The 27,106-nt window shown below is 40.3% G+C and overlaps 1 protein-coding gene across 1 annotated transcript; it reads left to right on the top strand.

The window, feature by feature from the left end:
* Positions 1-6,650: 6,650 nt before the first annotated feature.
* EXOG (exo/endonuclease G) lies at positions 6,651-26,023 on the top strand. Its single transcript, XM_054274254.1, has 6 exons — positions 6,651-6,807; positions 7,930-8,079; positions 9,670-9,809; positions 11,534-11,610; positions 14,637-14,751; positions 25,417-26,023. The coding sequence occupies exons 1-6, from the start codon at positions 6,660-6,662 to the stop codon at positions 25,876-25,878; spliced, it is 1,092 nt and encodes a 363-aa protein (XP_054130229.1). The 5' UTR covers positions 6,651-6,659; the 3' UTR covers positions 25,879-26,023.
* The last annotated feature ends 1,083 nt before the right edge of the window (positions 26,024-27,106 follow it).

The raw sequence follows: 27,106 nt of genomic DNA, 5'->3' as shown, positions 1-27,106 counted from the left end.
GTCTTTGTTTTGAAGAGAAGGTCTGTGAGTGCCCCCCAGTAACTCCCCTATGTTTTCCTTGGGTCTCCTGACTCCCTGCTGTTCCCACTTGGAAGTCAGTGGTTTCAGTGGAAGCATACATTTCCAGGCTGGCTGGGTCAGGCCTGGCTGTTAGGAATCCTGATCCCCTCAACATTGCAGCACTGAGATGTTTTATTCCTCTTGTAAGACTTCCTAGGCAGAGTGTCAGAGCTCGCCCTGTTTTGCAGGGAAAAATTCTGGTTTCACTAAGCATGGAAGGAACTTGTACTGCAGAGGAAGGTGCTGGGGGATAAGGTGTGACAGTGCTGTTGTTGCAGTCCTCTTCAAGCCACACTCTGCTTGGGAAGTTGCTAAGCAGGAAGTGTCCCACAAACTTTTGTCACTTTTACATACAGGATATTGTTTGGTAACATTGTAAATAAAATAGACTATATAATAGAGGAAAATAAGGACATTTTGACTTTTTTACTTTTGGAAATATATATATATATATTTTAGTTACATATACAAACAAAAATTCTACATTGTGTGAGAATTCTTTTATACCACAAATTATTTTTGTAATGTCTAATATGTTTCTGCAGGGAAAAGGGAGAAAGGTCTGTGTATGCACAGCAAATAAATAAAGAAATATATATATAATGTTTAAATTAAGTGTGCACTACATCAAAGTCTAGAGGATAGAACAAGTGTAGCCTGAAAACAGTTTGAGGAGCAAGTTTGGATGTACTTGGACATGCTTTGAGGACAGCACTGAGTATATGTTTAGGTTATCTTGCATGTCACATCCCTTCTGCTAAAGATGCTTATTGCTTTTCTGTGGCCATCTTCAGTTAACCCAGGAGGAGTTTTTTCACGTGTTCATGCGAGTAGCCATGTGTGGGCAGAGTGTCTTTTGGCATATGCTGTGGTGCTGCAGTGAGTTGTGAAGTCAGGGTGTTGAGAATTTACCGAGGCCAAATAGCCGGGCTGATCCCGCTCGCTGCCGTATCCGCTCACAGCAGCTGTGTCTGCTGCACTGACAGTATGATCTGTAAGGAGCTGTTGCCAGTGGAATCCTGATAAAACCAGTTCCTAGAAATTCCTTCTCTCTGAAGTGACACAACTAATCAGGCTTCACCAGAACACACAGCTATGTGCTCTGCGCTCCCAAAATCAGATTTAATAGCCTGTGTTGGAGGCATTAAAGAAAGGGAACACTGTCATGTCTAAAGTCCTACTAAGAGAAAGAGCTTCCCAAATCTGTGTAAGCAATCCAAGGTATTCTAAAAAGGGGGGAGCCAGGGGGATGTAACCTAATTTTCCATTGGACTTAAAATTCACTCCAGTCTTTTTAGTCCTCCCAGCCATGATAGCACAGTGTCAGTGGGTGAGAGGTACTGAAAAAAGCTTTAAACCAAACAACACATGGCACTGCCTTGGAGCTGGTTTGACAGTGTGCCTTTTGCAATTAGTGCTCACTAATTCAAGCAGACTCCTGCAACTACTGAGTCCCTCTGCTGTGTTCTGGTGAAGTCCCAGCCCTGTGGAAACCAGAGTTTCCATCCAACCCTGTGTGATCACAAGTGTGTGTGTGTGTGTTCCTGGAACACTTTCTAAGCACACCTGGTCCCTTATTTACATGGGACTTCCTTTTCCATGCCTCGTTTTAGGGTGATGCTCAGTTCCCTGGCTGAAGTAGTAGCCTATGGAATAAGCAGCAATGCTTTTTGTCAGGACACTTCCACAGAAAGAGATCATACTTGTGTTATGTCCATCCAGCTGTTCTGAAATGTAATGCTATTCTGTTGTGCCTTTATTTTTCCATGTAAAAGCAACTGCTGTAAGCTTTATTTTTCTTTTACTAGTTTAATTTTTTTTTATCTCTATCTGAAAAAAAAACACTTTTCATTCATTGCCCAGCTGTCATTTCTGGATGCAGTTTGTGATCCAGGTATTTCAAGAACCAATTACCTCAAACCTCATGTTAAACAGTGTTGCTATCTGGATTCTCCTTGATACTACAATATTGTAACATACACAAACAGGAACCTTGCTCTATATGGGTGTTTACACATATGTATCATAATATATATGATATATATATGTAAATGGAAAGTGATCCCCAAGGACTGAAGGAAAAAAGCAAAACTTATTTTGTACTCCAACATTGAAACCAAAAGGGCTTTTCTGAAGCTCTATAATGGCATTGTGCTGGATATCTACAAAGAAAAAGTGTTTTCTGAAAAGTGCTTCCTTTATTAGCCTTTTATTTCAGTATTTTTAAGGGGCAGATTATATGAATAAAACACCACTTCTGCATTTTTGGCCTATTTTGAAGCAGAAGCCTCTTAGTCTTTTCAGTTGTTAAAATAAACAAAAACTCAGTTTATAACATTCCAATAAGGTTGGTATTGCAAAACTCAAACATGTTCTAGGAAAATTCCATAGCTTCTGTTTTTGTGACAAGAAAGGCCATATTTCATTCAATTTCCAGTGTTTTGAGAAACTGAAGTTTAACCAGTAACCATCCTAGTCAATTAAAATCCTAATTCAGTAGTCAATGGCATCTCTGCATTGCCACGTCTGTTAAAACAACAAAATAAACTCCAAAATAAAAAACAATTGAAACCAAAAATCCAGCCATGATAGAGGAGGAGGAGATTGGAGCATCTCAGCTTTGGAAAGTGGACTTGGCAACTTTGTGGATAACAAAAAATATGTTTGCAAGACCTAGAACTTGTCTGGCCTTTTCCTTTTCCAAATACCAACTCATAAAATCAGACCTTCAACTACAGCAACTTCTTAATGGTACTTTGCTGAAGAGAATTATGTTCAGGCTATATTTTTGGAGGAAAAAATAAAAGTGGGACCATTTTTAAAATGACCATTTTATTTTATGTGTTGCCCTCCCAAAAGTCTGTTTTTTTAAAAAAAATGTATCCTGGTAGTTGATACAACATTAGTCTGTATTTTACTTGGACAGCATAGTAGCTTTCCTGTAGCTTTCCAAATACTAATAAATTTACCATTACTAGTAATTCATTTAATTACTGGTAATGAATGGATAGTAATTAATTTACTGTTACTAAAGGAAGTGAACATGATATTTCCCTATTTTTTTTCTTGACTGCCTAATGTTTCTATGGCTATTGATGGTTGATGATTATTATCTCTGGTAAATCAAAGTACTAAAATCTCCCAGGAGGAGGAGGAGGTATTTTGCAATGCTGCTGGCCTTCCAATGGAATAACTATGATGCAAAAATCAATCTCGTAGTGGGTGAGGATTGAAGGAGGTGGTTACTGCAAACTAAGTAACATTTTTGGCCTCAATTCTATGCCATAAGCCTGCACAATGCCATTGTCAATCTGTTCAAACTATCTGCTTATGAATTCTGCATGATCCTCATGGTAGAGTTGAAAGCCTGACCTTTCACCTGTTAATATTTTCACATTCGTCCTTAAGTTTGGCAAATTTTGTACTGTAAAGTTGACTTGAGTACAGTTTGATGTCAATTCTTGTGGAAAGAGCTTTCTGCATGTAACATTAGATGCATACAGTTAAACAACACAGCATAGTACAAAAACTCACAAGAAAATGTTTTGGCACCAGCAGGAAGAAATCTCACCCTAACCATTTGTCATTTTATAACCATCCTATTGTAAGTTTTACCAGCTACTTCTAAATTTGTGCTTTATTTAAGGAAATAAAATAAAATCCTAAGACTTGTCTAGCGTAGTGGAATATGTGTATATCAGTTTTAGGAAAAATAGCTAAGTCTTATTACGCTGTGTTACTTAACTTGTATATATAGAGTATACATAAGAGTTTGCAGTAACCTGTTTCTCCAGGATTTCCAGTTGGAATGGATTTAAACTCAAACTATGAGATTAAATGATTTAGAAGATTGCAGAATAGACTGAGTGTAAATTACAGGAAGCTCTATCAGATGGTGAAATAATTTTTAAAGAGTCTTTTGGTCCTTGGCTCAAATTCACTAAGTACTGTTTGTATACCAAGATATGTGAAATGTAAATGTTGTAGGTTATATTTCACTCTTGTAGCTATAAAAATGTAGAACAGAGATAGCTTGTACTACTGAGTTAACAAAAAGTTATACTAAAGTATCCTGTTAAAGAAAAAAGTATAGAGAGTTAAGCTCGTTGCTGTAACCCCTTTTGGATTGAAGTGTGCTGATTTTCATATATGTACATTTTATATATATATATTCTGCAGAAGTATACATATATAAAATGTATGTATAAAATGGCCTAATGCAGACATCCATTGTATTGCAGTTATGAAATGAAGACATTTTGGAAAGAACATTGTATCATAGTTCATGAATTTGCAGTGGATCTTTGTTCCTTTTTACTGTGGTATTTTAGAAAGAGTCTCAAGTTTGAAATTAGATCTGCCAAGTTGGAGTTTTGCTGCTTCAGCTTTGCACTGGGTGTCTGAATAAACCAGTATGAATGTAGTATTTGCCCTGTGTGAAGCAGCTACACCCCAACAGATAGGAGAAAAAAAAACCTAGAAAGAACTATTTCAAGTTTATCTTTTTGTATATGAAAATAAACAGTAAATTACAAATAACTGTTTCCCTCGTTGGTGTGACATTAAAAATCATTGTTATTTGTCTTTGGCATCTAGCTGGAGGTTTTCCTTCTTCATAGATGAGCGTTTTTAGTATTTCAGTGGCATTTCTGCTATCCAAAATCCCTAAAAAGTCCCTGCAGAGGCATAGCTGAGGCCTGCCCCTACTACCCACCACTTGCAAACAGTTCCAAAGAGAAGTGGGAGTTATCTCAAATTCACAGAACCATAGAATGGTTTGGGTTGGAAGAGACTTTAAAGATCATCCAGTTCCAACTGCCCTGCTAAGGGACACCTTCCACTAGACCAGTTGCTCCAAGCCCCATCCAACCTGGCCTTGAACACCTCCAGAGATGAGACATCCACAACATCTCTGTCCTACTACTACTACTACTACTACTACTACTACTACTACTACTACTATTATTATTATTATTATTATTTAATTTCCCTTTTGAGTGTGTTGCCTCTTGTAGCACTGTGGTGACACTGCTTATCACTCCTACCAAAGAACTGTTCACATAGGTTAACATGTGTATGTGAAGCTGTATCAAGGCAGTCCAGCAATGTAGCTGCAACTGCCAGAAGCCAAAGGCAGGGGAACTTGACCAGAAAAAAGATTAAAATTAAAAAAAAAGCCTGAGTTCCCTGTACTCATAGCACCACACTGAGGTCTGTAATCCTCACATGAGGTATGAAGATGCCATAAGCCACACACTGAGACCTCTCCAGGAAAGCTGCCTGCAGTAAAGTGATGGTGTGGCCATGAAATCCTTATATTCTGGTGTTTTCCGTTGCTAAACTGATCCTATTTTTCAGAAAATTGCCTCTGGCTTGGTGCTGGGTTGAAAGTGCTTAGTTTGAACAGATATGAGGCAAATATGAACATTATCAGGCATTTAGGAGGGAAAAATAGTAATAATCAGGCTGGTGGTTTTCCTCAAAAGAAGCCCAGTATAACATTGCCCTATATTGACTAATACCAACCCCATACCACAGTCTTCAGCCTGGAGAAGATACTGACCTGAGAAGATCTTCTGGTGACCTTCCAGTCCCTAAAGGGGACTTGTAAGAAATATGAAGACAAACTTTTTAACAAGGCCTGTTGAGATAGGACAAGGAGGAATTGTTTAAAACCAAAAGAAGGTTGATGTACATTAGATATAAGGAAGAAATATTTTACAATGAGGGTGGTGAGGCACTGGCACAGGTTGCCCAGAGAGGTGGTGGATGCCCCATCCCTGGAAACATTCAAGGTCAGCTTGGACGGGGCTCTGAGCAACCTGGTCTGGTTGAAAATGTCCCTGATCATTGCTGAGGGGTTGGACTATCACAGAATCACTGAATTGTTTGGGGTGGAAGGATTCTCTGGAGATCACCCAGTCCAACCCTCCTGCCAAGGCAGCATCACCTGGAGCAGGTGACACAGGAATGTGTCCAGGTGGGTTTGGAATGTCTCCAGAGAGGGAAAACTGTGACCTCCCTGTTCCAGTGCTCTGCCACCCTTGGTGTAAAGAAGTTCTTCCTCACTTTGAGGTGAAACTTTTACTTTGTGGCCATTGCTCCTCATCCAGTCGCTGGGCACCACAGGAAAGAGTCTACACTGTCCTCTTGGCACCCACGTTTGAGTACTTAAATGTATTATTGAGATCTTCTCTCGGTCTTCTCTAGACGGAACACACCCAGCTCCCGTAGTCTCTCCTCATAAAGGAGCTGATCTTTTCTTCTCCAGCTAAAGACTTTAAAGCTCCTTTCTGACCCAAACCATTCTATGATCCTATGAGTCAGTGAACCTCTGCGCTTGGAGCTCGGGCTGGTCAACCCTAGCCAAGCTCGACGGCTGCAGTTTAGCCACTACAGTCCCTGCAGTCCCCATGAGGGAACTCACTTTATTTTTCCACAGCAATCGGGGAAGCCCCGCCAGCCTCATCCCCTCACGCGGTGCCCCCTGACCGACGGAACGCCGCCATGCCGCCCTCAGGGCTGTGCCGTGAGGGGGCGCTGCGGGGCCGCGCCCGCCCCTTCCCTTCCCTCCCCTCCCCTCCCTTCCCGCCGCCGCCATGGCGGCCTTGCCCCGCCACCGCCGCTTCCTCGGTGGCTTCGTCTGCGGGGCCGCGGCCGGGGCCGCCGCGTCCTGCTGGGCTACATGGCGGCTCCTCCGCAGCCAGAGCCAGCCGGAGCCGGGCCCCGGGCGGGCCCCAGCGCAGGGTAAGAGCCGCGGGCAGTGGGGACGCGAGGCGGGAGCGGCCGGTTCAGCGCGGTCCCGGGTCCCGCAGCCGCGCTCCCCACCGCCGCTACTTTCCCTAAACTCTCTCCTTCCCCTCAGAATCGCATTTTCCTTCTTTCCCCCATTCCCGGAATGCCCAAATAGTGCCGGGAGATCGCGGGGTCCCCTGGTGCCTGCGTCGGGCTGAGTGGGAGGAGGTTGTCTGGGGATGCTGGGCTGCAGCTTGTAATTAACAGCGCTTCCCTTTACACCTGCTCACGGCAGTGCTGGTGGCAGGAGAAGATTGTATATTTAGTTTTAAACACACTTTTGTGTCAGATCATAACTAAATTTCAGCTGTTCCTGCCCTGAGCTGAGGCTTGTTTATCAAGTCTGGGGTCTGGTGGGGTTCAGGTGTGGGGAGGGATGGTTGGGGCATCTGAGGGAGTGAATGGTTTTCTCTGCAGCTTCAAGGCTTTAAAAGTACCGGATTGTGGGAAAGCAGAGGAAGAATGGCTCTAAAAACATGAGTTGCTGTTGGACAGATGGCTGGAGAATGAACAAGACAGTAAGATAGATGTAAATATTCCTCCTTGAGAAAAAATTGTTGCTTGAAAAAATAATGAAAATTCAGTGAAACTTTCATTTATTCAGCAGAGTATAAGCGTTCCCAGAGAGGGCAGGACTTGCTTGTGCCCAGCTTGTAAATCTCAGTTTGTGAGGAACTTGATTTTCAGCTCCAAAGGGTGAAATGTATGTGTTGATCTCCTGTGTCTGTAACTCCCTGTTGCCTGATTTGTCCCTGCACATCTGAGAGCTTTCCTTCTGTAGAAAGAAAATATCTCATAGCTTTTCTACTGCCTTCTGTAGGCATTAGAGTAGATAGATGACTTAGTCCTAGAGCTGAGATTCTCGTGTTAAAACATGATGAGAACCACAACTATTTTGACAGATGAGAGTTTCACTGGATAGCTCTCTTAATATATTTTAGGACTTAATTATGGCTCTAAACTCAAGTAATTCCCTATACAGCAAGTTTACACCCACTGAGATGTGGTTTTTTTACTGTCTTCTTTATGATCACATTTCATCTTTGGATGGTTTTCTGTTTATTTTTTCCTTAGAACCAGTAGAAGAGGCTCTGCTGGAAAGATATGGATTTCCTGAGGCTGGAACAGAGACCAGATGTTACACAAATCATGCACTGTCTTATGACCAGGCAAAACGGGTGCCTAGATGGGTGATTGAACACATTTCCAAACAAAAGATGCTGGGTATGTAGGTGTTTATTTGTTGCAGTAATAAGCAGACAGGACTCAGTTTCTTCATGCAGAAGAGCCACTTTTTAATGTTACTGCTCATTTTTATACAGTTTTCAAGACCTGGTGTATAACTCTTAATTGGTTCATAATTTTCTTGCCGCTCAGTTCATTGGTTAGTAAATGGCATTTTACATGTCCATCAAATTTGTCTATTCCTGTATAGTTTACATATTTTGTTCACTGATTCCCATGGGACAGACTTTATGTTTTTGCAGGTGTGAAGGGTTCTGTTACCAGAATAGATTGTTGTGCTAACTGACTTTCATTCTTATGATTTTTTCACATGGAAAGTTACAAGCTAACTGCTAGCTTAGCTAGAGTAGCAGGGCCTAAACCATATTTTATAAGGGCTTTCTTTAATAATATCTCTACCTGTATGCAACATTTATCTCCTTAAATTTGTGATGCTCTGAATTGGCTTTGCTGCTCACAGAAGGTTGACCCTGGAGCAGTCAGGGAGAAAAGTACTATAGTGATCTCAGGGAGGGAAGAGAATGGAGAGAAGATGAAGCAATGAAAATTAACCTTTCCTTACTTGATTTGGATCTGCAGAGTGCATAAAAATGGCTTTTGCTTCCTTAGCAGTGCAGTTAGTTCTGAGGTCCAGTTTATTTCAGTGTAGGCAGAGCTTTTCATGTACAGATCTTAGAGATTTGCTCAGAATGGCAGGAGAATGTCCATTTGTGAGATAAAAACTGAGCAAAGGGCATCAATTGTTCAGAGCTAGATTGGGCATTAGCTCCTCACTGCAGCCATTATTTACTCTGATACAGTTCTCATGCTCTCTCCCTGTTCTTTATGCAAGACAGAGGCTCAGTGATTTTCTGCTGTCAGTGGTGAATGAAATATGAGTGGTATACAGTCATTGTAAATTAAGTTTATAGCATTAGTTCAGTTTTTATAAGGCAGATTATTACTAATGGAGGTAACCATGTAATTGTAAAATGCTTTATGAAAGCAATAGCTCTCTAAATGTACCTAAATCACTGTCTTCAAATTACTTTGAAAATTAAAAGCAAGATCTTGAAAACATTATGACCAACCCTTAAGTAGCATCATTGATCCCACTTCTTTCTGAGAAGAAAACAGTAATTTCAGGCTTACTTTCAAGTGGGCCTTAACAGCTGAATTGTTCAAATGTTTTCCAAATAATCAGATACAACTAACTTCAAGTTGAAATTGAGCATCTTGAGGCATTCAGTTCTGATTTATGTCTGTAGCTACTCAAATTGAGATTTGAGGCAGAGCTGTTTTGTTTGAGCTGTTTGGGGGAAGACTGAAAAGTCATGATGCAAAACCCCATCTATTTTATTGGTAAGTAAGGACTTAGATATTTAAAACACATGGCAGAAAGAGATTAACATTACCTGTAAGATGAGAATTCAGATTAATGTACTGAATCCTTAAGCATGTAAAGGATTTACAAAGGATGTAAATCCTTAAACATGGATCATCTGGCAAGATATCACAGAATTTGAACTTTTTGTCTTGTGATTTTGATGATGTCATGATAATCTGACCATTTAATGTGTTTTTATTCAGGTGATGCAGACCGAAGGCACTGCAAATTCAGACCAGACCCAAACATCCCTCTGATGTTCAGTGCTGTCAATGAGGACTACCTTGGCAGTGGATGGTCACGAGGACACATGGCACCAGCAGGAGATAACAAATTTTCAACAGTAGGACTTTTTCTCCCATCTTTTTAATTTGTGTTTCTCAGCTGGAAAGGGTCAAAAGACCCTTTAGAAGTAATGTGCAATGTTCCTTTTGCAGTTTTGTTTTGAGGTGGAGCATGATGTCATTATTGATGCACAGGGCTGGATTTGGAGTTCCAAGCTCTGTTCCTGGCTGAGCAGTGTGGGATGCTCTCACAGTCTGCTTCAGGCATCTAAATCAGGTGCATGCTCTGGTGCCATAGCTCTCTTCATTAAATCACACCTACATCAGCTTGTTTGGCAGAGGTGATGTCTTGAACAGTGTGGTGTTAAGCAAATTTTCTCAGCCTCTTGCATGTCACATTGTCTACCTGTAAAATGAAGATGATAACCTTCACCAAGAAAACCCTGCAAGGTTTCAAAGCTCAGTTAAAGGGAGACAGGGACAATGATGTCATTGTGGCCAGCAGCTGCTGAGATATTTAAGGCTAGATTGAGCAAAGCAAAGAGGCTGTTAAGCACCGTTCTGTATTGGCAAGGGGATTGCCTGGATGATTTAAAAGGCTTTTTCCTTCCTTGCAATGTGTATGAGGTAAATTAGACCCTTTTGCCATAGTTCTTTCAGTCTGTAAAATGTCTTCACCTGCCATTTATTCAGGCTGTAAGAGAAGCATGCCTTAATGCCTTGGCTGACTCACAAAGCAGCTTTGAATTTATTGGATCCTCTTGTGAAATGTGCCTAATGCAGCAATTTGTTAATTAAGAAGCAGTTTGAATTTGTATTTCTCCAGACAGATAGCATTCAGTGGGGTGGAGTGACAGCACAGTGGCATGTGGTAAATGAAAGAATCAGTAGTTTTATTTCTATTGGAAATGTCTTTGTTGTTATTTATTTGTGATTTCTGGGGTATTTTTGCTGGTGCACAGAGATCCTGGACCTGGTTTGAAATGCAGTGAGGTGATAGAGTCTTGCAAATATAGGATTGCAAAAATTGAATTTCACAGTCTAATTAATGGAGGTACTTTGCTCATTATCCTAAAGAGTCCTATCAGTCCCATCACTTTGCAATAGTTGTGTGTGAAAAATATTGAAAAATGCAGGACCTGTGAAAATTCTGGATTAAGATCTTGGAATTTTTTCTCTCTGTATTTCCCTGTGTATGTCTTGTGATTTATCACCAGGTCCTTCACCTCTGGAGGTATGTGAGCTTCTGTTCAGAGATGTTTATGACACTTCTACAAGATGAAATTAAGCAGATATATGGATGTTTGACCATTATGGTCTCATAAATCATTTTATTGCCTGTACATTATATATGTGTAAAATATTGTTGAGTATATCTAATAAAACTTTTTCTTGTAGAAGAAAGAAAAAGTTAGCCATTAAACAGTCAAATAAATGAAAAGCATGCTTGAAAGTGTCCTTCCCTTTCAAAATGAAAAATGTCTAGTTGCTTTCAAAGACATTACCAAACTGACACTGGGTGATAGTAATTCCTGTGCCTCTAGAGTTGGACATTCTCATGCTGTTTCTGCCAGGAAAAAAAATAGATAACTTTGCAAGGTTTCACCTCAATTGTGCACTTCTTAATCCTAAATAATTTTGTAGGTGTTCTGACTTAGGTTTTTCTATGTTAATAGATGTCAAAACTAAACTAGAAATGGGATTCTGATCCACAAACTGCTAAAATGTGTCTTCAGCTCATGATTGTTTCAGTGACATTACATTATTTTCTTTCTCTGTGCAGAGAGCTATGGCTGAAACGTTTTATCTGTCTAACATTGTGCCTCAGAATTATGAAAATAATGCTGGATTTTGGAACAGGTGAGGAATTACTTGTAAGTAAACTAAGTGAAAAATACCAGGCAACAGCATAAATCAAAAATGCTTTATTTTTAAAGGTTCTTCACATCCAGGTATTTTAGAGCAGTTTATCTGTAGGGCATAGTAGATTTCTCTGAAATGAGAGGTAGCTCAATCCTCTCAGTCAAAGAACAGTATAACAACTATATTAGTTCTTTATTCAGTCAGACTGTTGAGGACATTTATTTAAAATAGACAAAATTATTTCTTCTGGCTGATAAAAAGTCCCAGGCTTAACTGTCCTTAAGGAAGTTCCAGCAGAAGCAAGGAGAGGGCTTAGATCTTCCTCAAAGCAGCAGTGTGAGAGTATTCCCATGTCTGTGTGTGGCTGTTGGTTCCCTTTGAGTTGCAGAACTGAGTGCTCCCCACTGAGCCATCACTCCTCAGGTCTGAGGTGTCCCTGGCTCCCAAGGAGCACTCAGGCAGGAGCTCTGTCACTTGTGAGTCCTGACTGGATTGACTTTGAGGTGCAGTGGTTGATAAATTTAAACTTGCTTCACGTAAGAGTTTTATTCTTCCCTCCCTTTGAGCAAAGATAGTAAAAGTCGCCTTCATCCTGTGCTTCTTGCACAGGACTTAGAGATGTGAAGGCTCAGAAATAGGAGGGGAAAATGATAAATTTCTCAAGGTTCACTCAAGGGAAGGTCAGCAAAATTATATACAGTGTTATAATAAAAGTCCATCAAAACTGCATCATCATTCATCTGCACACTGCTTTCCTGTTTTACAAGAATGTGTGTAAAATCAGATGAGCCATTCAGTAAGGTTATACTGTTTTATAGACAAATAAAAGACCATAACATTTTTAGAGGGTTTTTTTCTTATTTTAATAACTCAAGTATTTGAGCATAAATTTTCCTTATACCAAAGCTAGGCATTTGTATCAATTCAAGGTAGGGAAACCCTCTTTGTTTCCCTTAAGCAGGGTCTCTGCCTAATCAGGAAATCATGGGGAGTGTTTGAAAATTTCCTCTGGCACTATCAACCCTGCAATTTAAGCAATTATTGCCACTTTTCCCCCAACCCCAGCACCCTGTTCCCATAGTTTAAATTGATGAAAAAGGCAACAATGACACTTCTTTTTTGGTAAGTAATTTCTTAAATAATAAATATTTTTAAGGATACCATATTTCATATGTTACATTGTTTCCTAGCTTCAATATTCTCTTACTTTCTTTTGTATTAGTTGCTTGCTTCTTGACTTTTCTTCTGAGGTGCAGGCAGACAATGCAGCTTAGTCAGAAGTGTCTGTTGTTTTCTAAAGTGGTGTTTGCCCTCCTGCCTTGTGTTTTTTCTGGATTCCCAGTTCCAGCTTTGGTAGTAGCCTGACTGTGGTGAGTCAGCTTCATTTGCCAGCCCAGTTAAAAACTGATTCTCATTTTGTTTTGCTTGGTTATGTTTCTGTCATATTGCAAAATTGGATCAGCTCATGAGATGAGTTCTAGAACCAGCATGGGAGATGGATTAGGAGTGGTCAGCTGGGACAGACAAGGGGAAGTAGGACAAGGGGAACAGTAGGAAAGGGAAGAGCAGGATTATAATCCAGCAAGCTGTTAATAGTAAACTGCTGGACTGGCTCTGTGGTGTGCTCCATCTCCACCTTAATATTCCTCATTCTCTTCCAACTGATATTTAACTGTTCCTGTCTTGTTTTGAGTGTCATGGTTTTGATTTCATGGTCACTGTAATCTGACCTCTGTCCCTCTTACCACCAAAAGCAGTTTGCTCCCTAGCTGCATTTATTCCTATTCTTTCCAGGTGGAGTTTGTATTTCCCTGCCATGAGACAGCCTGAGGAGCTGGGCTGCTTGGAAGCAAACCTGGTGACAGTAGGAAAAGAATTCATTTGTAGTCAGTGCTTCAGTGTAGCGCATGAAGAAAAGGCTCATTCTTGCTCATTCTCATCTGTGTGGCTTGTTCTTGCTGATTTAATTCACTAACCCAGCACAAAAGAAAAATAAACAAACTACTGGTTTTGTTCAGAGTTGACAGATAAGGAATGTTCAAGAGGCCCAAGGGAGAGGTGTGAGGAACAGGAATTAGAGAAGGAGGTGAAACCTCCCCCTGTCAGAGGCAGCCAGATTAACTGGGATAATGTTTTGTATTCTGTCTGTCCATTTGTGTGAAATGCAGCTCTTACCTTTGTAGAGGACCAATGCTTGCTCACTGTATATTATTTCTGTAACAGTTGGGCTGTTAAATAAAAAATGTGCTGTATTCATAGAATTATAGAATTATTTGGATTGGAAGGAATCTTAAATTTCACCTATTTCCAGCCCCATTGCCATGGACAGAGACACCTTCCCCTAGATGAGATTCTCAAAGCCCCATCCACCCTGGCCTTGTTAATATTTTGTTTCCTGTAAAACAGATGTGATCCAGGAATCCCCTTATTTGAGAAATATTATATGCTGTAAACTGAATCAGTTCAAAAAGCAAAAATATGGTCGTGTTTCTGGAGTTACTACTTTCTTTTGGAACAGTTTTATATCTATAAAGAAAACCAGTAGAGTTAGGGGAAATGGCAAACAGAAACTTCAGAAAGAACTGTGTTGCAGGACTTTGATTCCTTGGGGATAAACACACAAATCCAATAATATGATAAAACCTTTCCAAGTAAAAATGCTTCAGCTTGCTGCTTGGAACAATTCTATTTCTCTAATCCCAAGTGACGACCAACAGTGTATTTCTAGTGTCAAGTGTGGGAGTAAGTAGAGAACTCAGCTATTCAGACATGTGCTAAGGCTGCAGAAACCATTTTCAGATGTGTGCAGTAACACATGTCTATCTGTGAATAAATGAACTTTATTTACAGAGGACAAATGGGAAGCAGGACTTGGGCCTACATTTTACCTACTTTGGCTTGTGAATCACTCAGATGAATCTGGAAAAATGCTCCCTGTCAGTGTTTCACCCTTCCCTTCATAGTGTGTCTCAAAGATTAAATCTTCCCAGCTGACTTTTCCCTGTCTGACAAATGTGTTCCAGAATGGAAATGTACTGTCGGGAATTGACGGAGAGATTTGAAGATGTTTGGGTTGTTTCTGGACCTCTTACCTTGCCTCAAACAGACGGTGATGGAAAGAAGAGTGTTACTTATCAGGTATGTATATATGTTGTTGGGATAGTAGGGCAGTAGTAATTATTTATTTAAATTAGATATCATAACTTGATTAAACAAAAGTTGGGCATCTTAGTATAGGCAAAATGTATAAAATGTGCAATACTTGTTGGGACAAGATTAGCAGAAATGTTCATCTTACCTGTACATGAAAAAGCAGAATTTTAAAATAATTTGTTTATTTACAGAGATCTATTTCATGTCCGCAGTCAGCAGTAGAACTGTTTATCCAGTCAGAGTCAGTGGGGTTTGCTAATGCACAGGCATCTATTTAATCAATTTCTTCATGTGCTTTAGAAACTGTGGAATGCAAGGGTAGGATGGGTCTCAAAACTCTACAGGATATTGGAGTGTCAGTGCTCTGGTAATTTCACAAGCAGTTGATGCTGCTACACCCTAGGCATCACTTGGATGCCTGAGATTCTGAGATTCTGAGATTCTGAGCATGCCAGAGTCACTTGGAAGACTTCACTCTTACTAAAAGTTGTGTAGTGTCAATGGTACTGATACTCCCCTTCTTTTAGCCCCCTATTTTTATTACCTGTTTAAAATGCTCTGAAGATTCATCATGCACAATCTGTAGAAACCATCACTGACAGATGGGACAGGCTATGAAGTTGAGAGGTGAATTTATTGTTGCTCACCCAAATTTACTCTTAGTAGGATTGTGTTTAAACATCTGTAAGGTTTGAGCATGGTAAGATACTCAAGGGAGTTTTATCCTCTGCCCCCACTGCAGTGAGGTATTATTGCTATGTGCAGTTGCAGATGAAAGCTGGCATAATGCAAATAATAAATGCTGCATTTTGCACCTCTTGAAAGAAGCACTTTTCCTTGAAAATAAGGAGTTGGATCAACTGCAGCTTTAGCCTGTGAGCAATGCAGCTTCCAACCAGTTCTCTGAGGAGCAATGGATGAGCTTGCTGAAACAATCCTTTTTTCACAGGGATGTGAGAGGCACAGAAGGGAGAGGTGTTCAGCTCCCAACACTGGCTTGTTTAGCAGTAAGAGTTAGGCACTGTTTCTCCTTTATAAATACTCAGGTGATTTCCTTTTGATTAAACTTGGAACTTGGTCATGATAGAATATGATTTTTCCCATTTGCTTTTCCCTTTATACTTCTTGAGAAACTGTCCCTTATGTCCCAGCCAAACATGTCAAACCTTGACTGTCACAAAATCACAGCTTTGGATTTGGGTTTGCTGTTTTTGGGGGGCAGTTATGCATATGAAAGTGCAGTAGTAATAAATTACCTTCTTCGTGTTTAGTGGCAGTTCCAAACTTCAGCTCTCACCACATCTTTGTGAGGGATGTGCAGACTGTGCTCATTTTTCAAGTGGATAAATAAGCCATGGTTAATGGGTATGACCAGTGCCAGATGATCAATTGTGGCAAAGCCAGCTTTAGATTGGCAATCATCCTGTGCCACCCACGGGTGCTCACTTCACCATTGCCCTTTCTCCTTTCCAGGCCTTCCTCTGCCTTTCTTTTATCTGCCAGCCCTGATGACTGTCAGATCCTGCCACAAAATGCTTGATAACCCAGTGCAATACAAAACCATCCATTCTGGGTTTGCTGGGCTAGTTTTCTACTGCTGTAGAAAGATTGAGGCAGCACACAGCTGGGAGCAGGAGGGAGATGTTCCCTCTCACCAATTTCAGCTGAGCATTTGGCTTCCTGTCACTCAGAATGGTACAGAGTTCTCCAGGCTTGCACACAGCTTGCTGGGATTTGCTTCCTTGTAGCTGTCAGGATATTGCATTTATTTTTCATCCTTACAAAATATATTCATCTTACATAGCAAAGAATTAAAAATCCTGAGCTGACTTGAACATTTTGTAAGGGGAAATCATTTCCAGGAAGAAGTTAAATCATCTATCAAGTGCATCTATCAATGGCTTCACTTTAATCTTGCTCATCTTTCTCTCATTCTTCTCTAGAGAAAGTGTTTACTTAGAAGGGGAAGATTGCATTTTCTGGAAAATGATTGTCATTCTCAGTCTTGGTTTTGAAATGTAAATTTTAGTATTCCACAGGTAAAAATCAGAGCAGACACTTCATCTTACGGACTTTATTCAAAATAACTTGATACCTGGATACAGTGATGAAATAATAGTGGCACAAAATGCCCACAGTGTTGTGCTTGTGATCTCATTCAGTTCTTGTCTTTTGTCTTCACCATCTTTGGGTTTGATGATAACACAATTTTAGGATATTTTAGGATTGTTTTACCAGTTTTGGTCTTACTATGAACTGAAGTTCAGTGTGGGATTGAAAATGGTGAAGTAATGGTGTTCCTGTCAGTGTGTCACCCCTTGTTCACATTCATAAATCCTTTTACTCAGCTTCCTACAGTGAGATTCATTATGTAAATTTATTTTCATTTAAGTACAGATAATGCTGTCTCCAGGTGGGAAAAGTAAAATAATGTTTTTGTGGGGTTTTGTTTGTTTGTTTAAAATATTAAATTATTTGAGTCCTCTAAGTAAATACAGGCAGAGAATGTTGGGGTTCTTTTATTTTGAAATTTGTTCATGGCTTAAATTTTTGTGCTTTGCATTGCAGTTGTACTTTGAGAAGAGAGACTTCAGAATAGAGGAGTGTGTTGGGTTTATTTGTTTGTTTGTTTTTTCTTTTATCAACACATTCACTTAGAGGAGGAAACACACAGTGTCAGAGCACTGAAGGGAAGTTCTTTTCAAACAGACACCTTGGATATAATTGCAGTCATTGCCATTGATTTTGGGAGTCTGGGATTCTGCCCCTAAAGGAAGAACAGGAATGCTTGTGAAGGGAAGGCATCTCTTAGCTGTCTTTCAGAGTGAACTCAGTAGAGTTCACACAAATGACTTCAGACTGAAAGGGCTTGTAGCCCTCATTGTTTGGGCAGAGGAGCTGATGTGAGAAGATGTCCTTTCTTTTGTCCATGCTGTTCAAGGAGAAGTGCTGCAGTAACACCAGAGTGCTGAAACTCACAACCTGTAATCTGCCAGTGCCACTCTTAAGGTTCAGCTCCTCTCTAATGGTTTTGCTCTCTCAGACAGAGCTGTGAAAAGGAAAAAAAGGAAACACTGAAGTGCTACAGTGAATGTGTCTGCATTGATTTGTTTCAGATCTTCTCTTCAGTCTTACTTTCCTTGTTTTTGGCTAAAAGAGTGGTGAAATATGTATCTGTGGTTTTACATGCTGGTGTTTTTCTCATCAGGCATCCAAAGAGGTTATTTTTAGATCACTGTCGAGGAGGAACAGAGCATTGGTCATGTTCCCAGTTCCTGCTTGGACTCTGGTACCATTTGCTCTTTAATTCCTGAAAGGGAATTAACCTTGAACTCCTTAGATGCCAGCATTGTTCTGTCTGTTGTCTTAACTTGTGATATCCTCAGATATTTTCTGTCATTTCATCTGTCTCCAGTGGAGATTTTTTTGCAAAGAGTAGATTGATGATGGTGCTTGGTATCTGAAAAACATATTTTGAGAATGTATGTAGAATAGAATGCCAACAGGAAAAATGTGTTCTGTGTCATTGGAGAGGCAGATGCAGGTTTTTCATCTTTGTCCAGATCAAATCAAAATGACATTGTCTTGTTTTATACATTACTGCTATCCAGTTACTGTCACTTTAGTGATTTTCCTCTGTCAGCAGATTTGGAGTTTCAAATACAAATTTTGCAATAATTAACTACATCATGCTCAGTGCTCCACCCTCCCCATTCCCAAGGCCATCCTAGTGAATGCTAATTTAAGAAGAATTAGCTGTGGCTGGCAAATGAAAGTACAGTTTAGATAACATTTTGTTTGTGGTTTGAAAAAGACATTTTAATGTACTTGTTACTGGTACATGAGGTTCATACTGGCATCGTGTTTGTTGTTTAATTTTCTAAATTTGATCACCAGGCTGGGCCAGAGAGGCACAATAACCATTCCAGAAGGTACAGTTGTCATCTCTGTCTGACAAATAACTGGGAAACAAATTGCACTCTCAAATATGAGGTGGTACTTTATGGTTTTACCCAATTAACTTTCAGAACTAGTAGAGGTTGTCTCCTACTAGGGCACTATAGGGGAGGGAATGCTTGTTAAAGGAGGAAATAAACCTGGGAACTGTTCTTTGTTTGTTGGCTGCTCCAAGTGGTCCCAAGGCTGCAGAGGTTCCTACTGGATGTGGGTCCATCACAGATGTCCCATAAACTTTATGCAAAGGGTTCAGTCTTAGATCAGCTGGTGGAAACCACCCGAGCTCTGTCAGCCCTAAATTTAGATGTGAGGTACAAACTAATGGAATGGACAAGGTGGGAGGAGAACAGACACTGAAGGTGCAGGAGAGATTAATTTGGATTGCTTTTATTTAGCACTGTACCCATCCTGGAGGTTATGCTGTTGTAGGAAAAGGGGTGTTGAGGACTGTGGTGGATTCTTTTTTAAGTTAATCTAAGTGAGTTCTGTGGCAGCAGTAGTCTGTCATCATGTAAATACAGTTTATTACATACATGATATATATACATACCTCTTCATTGTAGAAAAATAAAAAGGGATTGGGGCATCTGTCTTTTAATGTCATTACTCTGTCTTCAGGAACAGTTGTCTTTTTTTTTTTTTTTTGCCATCTCTTTTCTTTTTTTCCTTCCCTTTTTAGGATTGCCAAATGATTTGGCAATAACAATCAGACCAGCCATAACAAATTAAATTTTCCTGAAGTACTTAGATTTGCATTTTGGAGTGCTTGGCTGTGCAGATTGTTACTATGATTTTTATCTGTGGTGTTTTCTGGTCTGTGTGTTGCTAGGTCTGCCTTCACACCCCTCAGTTCTTCTCAGTGCCATCTGACAGAGCTCTCTCAAATATTGGGGGAAAACACTCTTGGCAGAGTCAGTGCTGCCTAACAAACCCAGAAGGAACTTGAGTGAAGGCAGTTAATGCTGTCACAATGATGGAGTAAATAAAGTCACACTGGAGTAAATCAGTCCACACTGATAGTAAATGGAATCTTTTGTACTGCCAGAAAGTCTGTTTCTGTACAGAATTCAGTATCAAATTATAACAAAGCTCTGGGCTATCAAAGGTGGGGTCACATCAGCAGGAATGATGTTATATCTACAGTGAAAGATCTGATGGACCTGGTCAGTGCCATGCTTGGGGACAGGAATGATTCCTTGAATTCTGTCCTCCATGAAATGTGATTAAATTAATGTGATGTTTATTTTGCTACTGCCAGGTGGAGAGGGAAGGGCTCTGTCGCAGGAGCTGGATGTGCTTCTTTTCAGACAGTTCTGTTTGCAGTTGTGGCTCACTTCTAAACTCAGGTTAGAATTTCACAGAGAGTGAAGAAACAGCTACTGGAGTATCAAGGGAGTTTCTGGAGCTGACATTTTAAAGTATTTGATGGTGGTGCCATCTGATGCAAGGACTCTGCAGTGTGTGCTGGTGGTTAAGACATGATTGAGAGTGATTTCTGCTGGCCAGGTTCTGAGGGGGTCACGGGTAGCTGGCAATCCAGAGCTGGTTCTCACTGATGAAGGGCTCCTTAGTCCCTTCTGCTGATTCTCTGCACAGTGGATTTTCAGGTTTTAGTCACTAGGTGGCAAAATATCACTTTTGGATTCATGAGCCCTTTCTTTTTAAAATGATTAATACCCTTGCAGAGGAGGATAATTTTTTGGCAGTCTGGGAAGTTGTAACAAGTCCAGTGTAAAATTAAAATTTGATAACATTGGTTTGTGTTTAGAATTTCCAGTAATAGTAATACTCTGTTTTCTTCTCATATAATCTCAACTGTTCTGCCAGTATACTTATATTCTTTTTTCACTTGCTCTTGGAGTTTTCTATGTCATAAACTCCAAAGTGACATTTTTAGGGACTGCCTTGTAATTTATCTGATTACCACCATGAAGGTGGCATTAGTTAATGCCAGGTGTTTAAACTTACTCTAGATGCCATTAGCAAATGTCTTCATTAATTATTTTGATATTTAAGGACTCCACAGGTATTATCAAATTTGCTTCCTCTGTTTTTTGTGCAGTCAAGAACAGGATTTGGCCAAAACTGAGAGGAGAGCCAAGCTTAAGACAAATCCTCATCCAGTGACTTGGCTGTGAGACTGAATTTATCAAAGCTCTGAATTCTCTCAGGTTTAAGAAATGTTCTGCCCTTATCTGTCCCTGTGAGCTCTTTAGGTTTCTTTTACAACTGCTTACCAAACACATTTGTTGTTTTAGGGATATGTAAACATCTCTGAATGTCAGGAATTGCACACATTTTAATGGCCTGCCCTCATGACAGCTGTCCACATTTAATTGGGCTTTGAGAACAAGAACAAATTCACACACACTTGTGGAATGTCAGTAACAATGTCAGTAATGATAGAAAAATAATAAACACTGCTCTGAAAATGACAGTATGATAATGTTACATTATTAAGAGATATGAATTCAGTTTAAGAAACAAAACAAAAATGAAAGGATTAAGTAGCTGCAAAAATTTAGGGCAGTGCGCATTTTTACATTGAACTGATACAGACAGCAAAGCATCTGAAATGTTACATTGGTTTCCCAAATGATGGGAAAGAAATACATTTAATGCTATAAAAAGAAGGCTTTTAGCTTGAGTGCCTTTTTTTTCCATGTTTCACGAGCCTGTTGAAAATTCAGAAGATTAAGCAAAATTTTATAGCAATAGCAAAATGGGATTTTCAAAGGATTGCACAAAAATTTGCCTTGTTGGCTGTTACCAGCATGGTGTGAAAGCATGTGGGACAGCAGTGATTTCAACAGGCAATTGCTGTATTTTCTTGCTTGTATTGGAGCACAAAATCCCTTTTAGAATCACAGATACTCTTAAAAAACTGCAGTTCTTCTCCAGCTGGGACAGAGAGCTGGTTCAGGCCTTGATTTCTGAAAGATCATCTGCTGCCTGTGGATAGACAGGCACAAATCAAAGTCAACATCTGTGCATGGATAATCTTGAACCATTTTCCATCCTGTTGCAATAGGAGCATATGCTCTCTGCCTCTGCCAGGCAAAGCACTGAGATAAATGGCATGGTGCAGATCTGGGTAGGAACTGAGGCTGATGAAGTTTAGGAGGAAAATCCTCTAGGTGGCAATAAGAAACAGAATTGTGGAGTTTGTTTTTCCTACCACTTTCTTCTATTCCAAATTTCACTTTTGCAGTGTCACACTTCTTTCTCTGGGAGTTGAGCTGGTGGGGGGGCAACTCTATGGAAACTTTTCTCTGCAGTTTCTCTATTGACTCCAATAAAACAGCAAAGTGTGGGATATTACAGGGAGTCATGATGGAGATACTGTGCCATGCTCCAGAACTGCATTTACCTCCTTTTTTAACAAAAATGACTGGGTCACACTGCAGAAATTACTGGTGATACATCCTGTGCATGGTGCACATAAGTGTTAAAGTGCAGGAAAAGACATTTATTCTTAGTCATGCATATTTAGTCTGTCAGAGAAATCAGGCACTGCCCTTTGATAGTGTTCTCCAGCAGAATTAGCTGGGGATAGAACTTTTGTGCCCTGTTTTGAGTAAGGAAGGGACACCTGTGGACTCTGACAGGGCAGCTGAAGATGGTTTTATCTGCTGTAACAGTATGAACACTCAGTGAAGTTATTGCAGTAGTAGTTTGCTGCTGTTCAAAGAAGTTGGTATGAAGTCTGTGCACTGCTTGAATATTATTTAAATTCTCAAAAGTGAGTTTTCATGGAATTGAAAAGGTACATAAATTACATACCTGCCTATTACAGGTACAGAGTTGAATTTAGATCTACATTTCTCAAAAGGCCAGCCCTTCCTTCATTTTGAACTAGTCCTCTCTGTTTCTTCTCCTCTCTCTTCCTAGGTGCCCGTACTGTGCATAAATGTGCATGATTTTGCATAGAATATATATATTTGCATAATATTACATAAGCACCGGGTCTGTTTTCCCTTAACACCCACTTGAGGCATTCAGCATTTCCATCTCATACCTAAGTGTTTTGTGTGCAGCTCTATTCATTCCCCAGCCTCTTTATCCACCCACTCAGCCCTCAGCCTCAATCCCCAGTTCCCTGAGCTCGCTCCACATGCGTTCACCTGTTTGTTTTACATATTCCATGTACCCCCACTAATTGGAGATCCTTGTGCAGCTCCATCTGTGTGCTCGCCCTTCCTCTGGTCTTTTATGCAGCAGAGTGAGGATGCTGGGATGTGGATGTGTGTGGGAGGTGTGGAGAAGGAGGGAGCTGAGCTAAGGAGGACCTGCTGCATATCCATGGATTTGTAGTGGGAAAAGTGTGCAGAGAGGCCTGGAAAAGGCAGGGATGCTGCAGGTCAGGAGATTTTTGGCCCAGGGAGATGCTGAGGACTGGGGTTTAGCCTCACTGCTGCCGTGTCTCAGGAAGCTACTGCCTCTTCCTCCTCTTCCTCACCTTCCTCCCTGCCCTAGGAATGTGCTGGATGTGGGATTGCAGTGCAGGCTCTACAAGCTCCCTGCTCCAGGGCAGAGAAGGAGCCCCAGCCTTTGGCAGTGTCATCACTGGGTGCCCTTGGGTGAATATGGAAATGTGAACTCCTCACTCTCCCCTTCAGGGATTTTCTTGGCTCCCTCCCTCTCACCCCCAGTATTTTGCAGGTACTCCCCAGCTCCAGTGCCACTGATCTCAAGTAGGCTAAAGCTCCCAGCACCATTTATTTTGTAACTCAGTGTTAACTCACCAGATACAACAGTGTGTTGTTGCACTGATTTTAGTACATTTGAGCATTACCTGTGCATCAAGTCAGGTTTGATTATTTATGGTGCTGGTCCTGGGGAGGTGTAGCTCTGGTTTCACATACACAGAATGCTAAATGCAAAGTGCTTTGACACTCAAGAGCTCTCATTTCCTTATCAGCACATCTGTCATCATTGAAAGGGAGAGGAGATTTGGCATAAGGCATTTATTCCTTAACCAGTTTCAGTGACTGATGTCTAGGCAGAGTATTACCTGGGAGAAGGTTGGTGGCATAACCATGACAATTTTTGTAAGAAAACAAAAACCAAATAATCCAAACCCCCCTCAAAAAACCAAAACCCAATCCAGCCAAACCAAAACACCCCACAACAACAACAAACCAGACAAAATCCCACCCCCTGAAAAAACCCAAACAATCAAAAAAGTTTAAACTACAGCAAAACTATTAAATAGCCTAATTTAGGGCAAGGGAGCTCCCTTGTATTTTAGAACAAAGTAAAGACATCTAAGACCATCTGTTTTCCAGAAAAAGGAGTAATGTTTCTACTACATTATTGCACAAAACATGAAAAAAATTTATCAGAGTTTTCCCTTTTTTCTGAAGGTACTTTCTCTGGTTTTCGTCTAACCAGTAACACTTTAGGACCAGTAATTTAAAAAACTCTCAACAGAGGTAAAGGACACAAATCACTGAAAGAATTTGTAACTCAAATTTAATTAATATTGGAATAGACCAACATGAATCTTGGTTCAATAGCCACAGGCAAAATTTAATTTTAAAAATGTATTTCCATTTGCAGAAGGGCTGAATAATCAGAAAAAAAGTGTGCATAGGAAGTGTTCATTATGTGATTGAGTTATACTCAATACATGAGTGGACAAGGCATGTCTGAACTGTTGATACTTTCAATTAATGTGTAAATACCTGCTTTCCCTGAAATAGTATTTTAAATGTGTCTAATAAAAACTATCAAAAAAAAATCAAAACAATCAGTGTTTGCTTTTGCAGGTATTGCAAATCCTAGAAACAGCACCAAATTGCTGGATTTTATATACAGAATAAAATGCCTTTGTAGTTTTTGTAAGGGATCTTTTCCTTTGCAATTAGAATAAAAGCAAGGATTTGGGAAGGGTACTTACAGAAGAGTTATGCAAAACTCAGATTTTTCCATGTGTGAGCCTGTTACACTCTCTTAAGATGACAGATTCAGTTCAGCAATAGGAAAGAAACAAAAAATCTTAATTCAGTGCATGCATGAGCATAAGTTTTTGAGTCCTGGAGAGATTACATTTGCCATTAATAGGTGTATTCTCTTAGAGTTATCCCTGGCACAGGGTGGGGTGAGACTGAGAGACTTTATACACTTTAAAGTGTGAGACTTGAACAGTCCTGATCCTCCACTCTTGGGGCTGCCCTTAAATCCCTGGATCCTGGTCTGAGTGACACAGGAGAAAACCCAACATGTACAAGCACTGAGGCTGGATTGTGGTAATTTATGGAAGAAATAGGTGCATTTTCTTTGGATAGGCTTCTCTTCCAAGAGGATACTGAGTCACTGAATGTACTTTGTATCTGGATCCCCTCAAAAAAATGCATACTTAGGTAAAGTAGCTTTTAAATGCTGCCTGGGTGAGGGTCATAGAGAGAGAAAAAAATACGTGACAGATGGTAACTTAGAGTTGATTTGAAATGTATATTAAAACCTCCATGGTTTGGAACTGTCAGGTCAGGAACTTTTATTGTTATTGTAGTTACCCAAAGGAGAGGAGCTCCAGAGAGAGGGAACATGAAGATGTGGTGCTTAGGGGCAGGGTTTAGTGGTGGGCTTGGCAGTGCTGGATTCATGATTGCACTTGATAATTTTAACGATCTTTTCCAAGCAAAACAATGCTGTGATTTTTTATCTGTAACAGTCCTTTTCTTTTGGCAGGTGATTGGAAAGGATGATGTGGCTGTCCCATCCCACCTGTACAAGGTGATCCTGGCCAGGAGGAGCAGAACATCCTCAGAGCCCCTGGTGCTGGGCGCTTTCGTGGTGCCAAACGATCCCATCGGCTTCAGCCACCAGCTCACTGACTTCCAAGTCAGCATTGAAGACCTGGAAAAAATGTCAGGTTTAGTTTTCTTCCCTCAGGTGGACAAGACCAAAGATGTTAAAAACATCTGTGAGGTGGATACCTGCAAACTGATGGGCTTCAAGGAGTTCACTCTGTACATCACCGCCCGCAAAGTGCAGAGCGCCCGCACGCTGCGCCGGCTGGAGAAAGCCATGGCAGAGCTGCAGGAGGCAGGAATTGAGCCTGATGAGTATCTCCTCAAGCTTTACAAGAAGAAGGAGGAAGAATTACTGCAGGAAAAACCAGTAGCAGCTAGAGAGGGGAGAGCTGGTTGAGTATTCAGGAGGTTGTTTGGGTTTTTGGAAAGGGGAACTGAAGGCAGACACAAAGACAAGGACTCTTTGAATCATCCTTTTTGGAGTTGTGAGAACAATAAAGAAATATTTGAAATCTGATGGGCTTGGAATAATGCTCATTCTTGTGCAAACACATGGTTTGCTGCACTGCTTAGACATGGGAAGTGTAAATGAGCCTTTTCTGGCCTGAGTAGATCACTGGACCTCCAGGAAAGGCTTTGTGCTATTTTCCACCTGGCACGTCAGGCTTAGGATTTGTGTGGAATCCCTTCTAGGAATATCACAGAAATAGACAGTAGACACCTTGGGAGTACAGCTGGAACGTGTTTAAATGGAATTCCACCCACAAATCTCTCTACTGCAGTGCTGTAGAAGCAATTGTATTTTCTGGAATATTTTGAAAATTAATTTTAAAGTATTTCATTTAACACTCTCTTATTAGAGACATGTAAGACATAATCTGGTCTTCCCTTAGTTGTATTAACCAAAACCTCTCCTGATCTTGTGTGCTTTGGATACTTCAGCATGTCAGGAGCTCACAATTGGTATCATTTGCATCAAACTTAGTTCATCATGTATAATTCTGCAATTTTTGCAAGAAAACTCCAATAGAACTAAAGTTTAATCAAGTGCCTACCAGTGTAGTTTGGGTTTTCACAAATGAATGTAAGCTTAATTTTTAATTTTCACCACTAAGTTTGGATAAACATGTTTTCTTGCATATTGTTTGATCTCAGAGGTGAGCATTACTTTCTTTTTGGTTGTTGTAGTCACTGGCTTTTTTCTTGATATCTGCCTTTGGACTATAAACTGTGCAACAAAACTTGTATATTGACTGAAAATGCATTTCCAGTTCTTTTTCAGTGGCAACTGATGTTTATTGGATTTGCATCTACTTGGAAGATTAAATGAATTTTTTCATTTGTTTCGTGCTTTATTTGTGCAACTTACTGTTACTGAAATCTTACATCTGGAAAGAAAGAGTAAAATCTGGAAATATTTAGAATTTTTTTTGATAGTGAGAATTGATAGACATTTGGATAAAGACACCTTCAGTAGTTTTCACATGAAAGAAGGGTCATGTAGTGCCTGGCTGAATGGGGCTGTTTCCATAAAGGATGAGTCAGGAGCATTATTTGGATGCTGTGAATCATCAGCTGCAGGTTCTCAGAACTCTGGTTTCCTTCTCTGCTCAGTTGCAGTATCC

Source organism: Melozone crissalis, unplaced genomic scaffold (genome assembly GCF_028551555.1).
Source record: "Melozone crissalis strain CALT ecotype California unplaced genomic scaffold, PUWL_Pcris_2 ptg000016l_1, whole genome shotgun sequence".
NCBI classification, from domain to species: domain Eukaryota; kingdom Metazoa; phylum Chordata; class Aves; order Passeriformes; family Passerellidae; genus Melozone; species Melozone crissalis.
Note: the sequence above shows the minus strand (reverse complement) of the source record. Positions and strands in the feature narration are given on the sequence as shown.